At 38.5% G+C, this 6,184-nt stretch overlaps 1 protein-coding gene across 2 annotated transcripts in view; it reads left to right on the forward strand.

Moving 5' to 3' along the window:
* LOC106874662 (store-operated calcium entry regulator STIMATE) overlaps window positions 1-6,184 on the forward strand; it is a 102,966-nt gene that overhangs the window by 87,943 nt on the left and 8,839 nt on the right. For both annotated transcript variants that reach the window (XM_052973179.1, XM_014922459.2), the window contains one exon: window positions 3,378-3,490. In XM_052973179.1, coding sequence (XP_052829139.1) covers window positions 3,378-3,490 — 113 coding nt within the window. The remainder of the gene's footprint in view (window positions 1-3,377; window positions 3,491-6,184) is intronic.

Here is a 6,184-nt window from a genome sequence, read left to right on the forward strand (position 1 = left end):
ACCGCCTGACTGGCTCCTGTAGGATTTTCGAGCGAGATCGTTGCCAGTGCCCCTGGACTGGCTTGTGCGGGTGGCACATAAAAGACACCATTTCGAGCGTGGCCGTTTTCGTGCGGGTGACACGTAAAAGCACCCACTACACTCTCTGAGTGGTTGGCGTTAGGAAGGGCATCCAGCTGTAGAAACTCTGCCAAATCAGACTGGAGCCTGGTGTTGCCATCCGGTTTCACCAGTCCTCAGTCAAATCGTTCAACCCATGCTAGCATGGAAAGCGGACGTTAAACGATGATGATGATGATGATGATGATGTGTAATATTTATCCAATCTGAGTTTAATCTGCTCAGATTAAGATTGAGGACAGAATCGCTTTGTACTTTGGAAAAAATGACTTAGATGCTATTGTGTTTTAGCTTTACATTCATACAATAGATAAATGTCTGAGAGCTGTGTACACACACACAGACGCGCACACACAGACATACACACACACACAGTGCAATGGCTTCTGTGTTGTGCTTATATTTATAATAGAAATTATTCAGATTCCTATCACATGTATTCTATGTGGGTGTATGTATCTATCTATTTGTCTGTCTTTACTCTTTTACTTGTTTCAGTCATTTGACTGTGGCCATGCTGCAGCACCGCCTTTTTAGTCGAGCAAATCGACCCCAGGACTTATTCTTTGGAAGCCTAGTACTTATTCTATCGGTCTCTTTTGCCGAACCGCTAAGTTACGGGGACGTAAACACACCAGCATCGGTTGTCAAGCAATGTTGGGAGGGGGGGACAAACATATACACACAAACACATACATAAACACACCTGTGCCTGTGGCATGTAAAAGCACCCAGCACACTCTGGTAAGTGGTTGGCATAGAAACCAGCCATAGAAACTAAGCCACATCAGACAGTTGGAGTCTGGACAGCTTTAAGTCGAGCCATGCTAAGGCACCACATTCAAGAATGAATTTTCATTTACATTACTTCACCCACCAAAGGATACTCAGTCACAAACAAAAGCATTGTTTGTGTGTGTGTGTGTGTGTGTGATGTAGGTAGGGTAAAATCCAAGCTGTGTCCTCTTGAAGCACATCTGCTTGTTCCAGTATTACAATTCAGTAAGTAGTTGTATTGATGTGTGTGTGTGTGTGTGTGTGTATAAGCCTGAAACAAAAATCAAAGTGAAACACAAACTGATAATTGCTAATTAACCTAAACTTCAAAGTCACTGTCTTCGTTTCTGTTGTAAAAATTAATAAACATGTACTCTGCCAAAAAAGGCATTGAGTGATCCTCCATTTAATGTTAAATTGTTTTGAAATAAAACCTCACCTAAACATAAACCTTCATATACATACGTGTGTGTATTCATACATTATATATACGCACACACACACACATACATGTATTTTGTATGTACACTCACGCCCAGTTATAACTAGATATTCTTTGTCATAAGACTATCTAAAATATGTAAGTGGTATATATATATATATAAATAAAATGAAAGCCACCAACCTCAGTCCTCTTAGCTTTACTGTTTCGTTTGACATCTGACCTTTTTGTTTCAAATCTTTAAGTTGGTACAATTAAGTTAAGTGGAACTAATTGGAGCAAGGAAACAGATTTTGTTATGGTGAAAGTTTAAATACATATCTTCCCTAAATTCAGTATGTGAATATTTTTTGTTTGAAATTGTCACGAGATGCTTCCTTCTAGTATGCTTGAAATCATCATCATTTAACATCTGTCTTCCATGCTGGCATGGGTTGATAGGAGCTGGCAAGGCCTGGAGGGCCACACCAGGATTCATTGTCTGTTCTGGCATGGTTTCTACAGCTGGATATCCTTCCTAACACCAACCACTTCACAGAGTGTACTGGGTGCTTTTTATGTGGAACCACCACCAGTGCTTTTTATGTGGCACCAGTATCAGTTTTGTTGTGGTGGATAGGCCTTCGTGAATTCATCAAGGTGCCAAATATCTCAGTCCTTTGTCATCTTCTTCTTAAGACTCCCTGTCTTGAGATCAGCTTTCATCCCATGTCTTCCTGGGTCTCCCTTTTCCATGAGTTCTATCCACTTTAAATGATCAATCAACACTTCTGTATGCAACTGTCTACATTCATACACATCACATGAGCAAACCAGCACAGTTTTCTCTCTTGCACACTGCATCTAATTCCTTTTATAGCTAACGTTTCTCTCAATACAGAAGCATTCCATCACACATATACAGACATTGCACACCCAGCAGAGCATTCTAGTTTCATTTCTTTCTAGTCTTAGCATGTCCTCAGCTTTCAGGGTCCATGTCTCACTGCCATGTAGCATTGCTGTTCATATACATGTGTCATACAATCTTACTTTTCACTCAGAGAGAGAGAGAGAAACCTTTGGTTGCCAACAATGGTAAAAGCTATCTGAATTTCCTCCATCCTATTCTTATTCTAGCATTTACACTTTCCATACATCCTCCCGCCTCTACTAATTAGGTCCTCTAGGTAGTAGAAATTATCCACTCCCTCTAAAGAGCCTCCAAGGCATTTGAGAAAACCAGTTTCTCAAGTTTAAAATATTGATGAGAACAATAAGAAAAACAGGGTTGAATGGATATACTCTCAACCTCATTGTCATTTAATGTCCACTTTTCTGAGCTTGCATGGATCAGACAGAATTTACTAGAAGCAAATTTCTAATGGCCAGATGCCATTCCTGTCACCAATCCTTCACCTGTTTTCAAACATGGTAATATTTCCTCATGGCCAAACAAGTTTTCACAGAAGACTGGAAACAAATGACAGCACTTGTCATGATACTAATAATAATGGTTTCAAATTTCAGCACCGGGCCAGCAGTTATAATGGAGGGGGATAGTTGCTTACATTAATGCCAGTACTGAACTGCTACTTATTTTATTGACTCCAAAAGGATAAAAGGCAAAGTCAACCTTCACAGATTTGAACTCAGAACATAAGGATCCATAAGAAATGCAGCTAAGCACTTTGTCTGGCATACTTATAAAAACAAAGAGAAAGATGAAAAATGTTATACAAAATATAACTGAAATGCAATTGGACAAATTAAAAATGTACAAACAGTACACAAATATTTACATAGAATAAGTGCAAAAAAAAAAAAAAGAAATTCAATGAAACAATAATTAAAACAGGGTATCTATATAAAATTTAAACATCCATTTGCAATTAAGATACTGTTTTTTTCCCTTCATGATAAATGTGTTCTCTTGTGCATTAACATCAATGTAATGGAAGAAGCTAAGAAATTTATGTTAACCTGTAGTCTAACCTACCTATTATTTTGTTAATGTACATTTGATAGAAAAGCATGCTATTTTTCTTATCTCTTGCAGGAAGACCACCGCAATGCAATGCTTGGATAGGTCAGTGTGGTCTCTACATTCTAGTCATGATCATTGAGAAAATACTAATGACATTACTAGTACTATGCCATTTTTGGGTAAAGGTTAGTATTTCAAATTAACTCCATTCAAACATTATGAAGCTTTTTTGTTCGTTTGTTTGTGTTTCTACTTTATTTCTTTTGTCTCATTATGTTGATATTATGTCACTGTAATTCAACTGGATCTTGATAGTGTTTAGCCCTTTGTTGTTAGTATAGGTAGGTTTGATCATCATCTTTTCTTCTTCCTTTTCTCCTCTTTCTTTCTCTTTTTCCGCCTCCCCTCCTCCTCAGCTTTGTTATCAAAGGTATTTCACTCCTTGGTATCTTATCTTTTATTCAAGCATAAGTATAGTCTATGGCTACATTATCCAGTTTGTTCTTCCCTTCTATTTTTTTTTTTTAGAGGATCTTAGGGTGTGTGTGGCCTGAGGAAGATTTGCTTATTGTTTTTAATACATCAAGTGACTATATGGAGGCTCATTAGCTCTGTAAGAGAATCAATAGTGATAGTGATTTCCTATTCGAGAGAGTATTGAGTGCTTTAACGTGCCACTGGCACGAGAGCCAGTCAGGCGGTACTGGCATCGACCACGCTCAAATGGTGCTTTTTATGTGCCACCTGCACAGGATCCAGTCAGACGATGCTGGCAATGACCATGCTCGAATGGTGCTTTTTACATGCCACTAGCAACGATTACGTTCGAATGGTGCTTTTAACATTCAGCTGGCACGGGTGCCAGTCAGGCGGTACTGTCATTGACCACGACAACGATTTCACTTGCCTCAACAGGTCTTCGCAAACGGAGATTATTACCCAAAGTTTGAAGAGTTCTCTTAAATGGGCTGGTTATGCAGCACTGGCATAGGCCACGGTTATGGTCTCACTTGGCTTTCTGGGTCTTCTCAAGCACTGCATATCTCCAAAGGTCTCGATCACTTGTCATTGCCTCAGAGAGGCACAATGTTTGAAGGTCATGCTTCACCACCTTGTCCCAGGTCTTCCTGGGTCTATCTCTTCCACAGATTCCCACAACTGCTAGGGTATGACACTTTTTCACACAGCTGTCTTCATCCATATGCAACACATGACCATACCAGTGCAGTTGTCTCTCTTGCACACCACATCTGATGCTTCTTGTGTCCAACTTTTCTCTCAGGGCGCTTACACTCTGTCGTGTATGCATGCTGACATTACACATCCAGCAGAAAAAGTGAACATTAAAAATAATGATTATGGTGATAATGATGTGTTTGTCCAAGAAACCTAGTATTTGTGCATTAGATAAGAGTCTCCAACTCCCACCCTTTTTTTTTTTTTTTCTCGCTCTCTTTCACTCTAGTACTTTGAGACTGAATAAACTCCTTCTGCTGATAAAATTGTTATTGTAAAAGCTAATATTTGAATGTGATTGGAATAGATAATAAGAGGCATGTTGTTGCAGTTGGTGTAGAAGATATTCAGTGTAGTTGTGGGTCAAGTGAAAAGTAAAACTATATATACTATTAGTTCTGACTAAGGTTATGAAGATTGAGTGCAAGCTGAAATTTAAAGGCAGTGCTCCAGCATGGCCACAGTTCAATTACTGAATCCAGAAAACAAAAAAGAATAACCTTCGTAGCTATGTGGTAAGAAGCTTGCTTCCCAACCACACGGTTCCATGTTCAATCCCTCTATTTGACACCTTGAGCAATTGTTTTCTATTATAGCTTTGAGCCAACCAAAGCCTTGTGAGTGGATTTGGTAGATGGAAACTGAAAGAAGCCCATTGTGCACATGTATATATGTATGTATGTATTTGTGTGTTTGCTTCTTACCCCACTCTCACCCCGCCGTTGCTTGACAATCAATGCTGATGTGTTTATGTCCCCATAACTTAGTGGTTTGGCAAAAGAGACCAATAAAATAAGTCCTAGGCTTACAAAGAATATGTCCTGGGATAGATTTCTTCAGCTAAAACCCTTTGAAGCAGTGCTCCAGCATGGCCACAGTCAAATGACTGAAACAAGTAAAAGAATAAAAGAATATGCTATATTTAAAATTAAAAACAAAACAAAAACAGAAATTAAATTAAAATTACTCGTAAAAGCAATTACTGCTGAATGGAAAGGTTAAAAATTATTATGAGTTTGTATCTCATGGCTAAAAGTATGTGAAAGTATTTAGAAAATCTGTAAATGATATTTGTAGCAGACAGAATAGCTATGCTTGTTTTGTAAATATTTGACAATCCTCCACTAAACACATACACACATTCAGTCTCAAGTTTCAGATCAATAACATTGTCTATGTTGTTTCCTTATATAAACGCTGAAGATTTTTTCACTTATTTTCACTTTAGTAGAAATATTAGTTTTGACAAAATTTGTAATGCACCTGAGCACTGTATGGAATAGTTTCATTATTATTATTATTATTATTATTGAGTGAGAGAGCAGCTCATGCCATCAAAGTGACACTGGAGTAAAATATACGAAGCCCAATATACCCATCATGATTACCAGTCTGATAAGAGTACACCAGGCATATGCATTACAACCATATGTGCACAACATAGTGATCTCATATCAAGATAAACAGTGCTTGCCCTTGCAGGTGAGGTCCAGTTAGAATTTTCTTCAGGTCAAGTAGCCCTTCCCACTCAAAAGGTCCCTGAATAAGCCTTGTTTAAGGATGTTGAGCGATACACATGTTTCCAGAGGTGAATTATTCAAACCCCAAAGAATTCCTCTCAACACATGGCTACGATGCCCCCC

Source organism: Octopus bimaculoides, chromosome 15 (assembly GCF_001194135.2).
Source record: "Octopus bimaculoides isolate UCB-OBI-ISO-001 chromosome 15, ASM119413v2, whole genome shotgun sequence".
Classification (NCBI taxonomy): domain Eukaryota; kingdom Metazoa; phylum Mollusca; class Cephalopoda; order Octopoda; family Octopodidae; genus Octopus; species Octopus bimaculoides.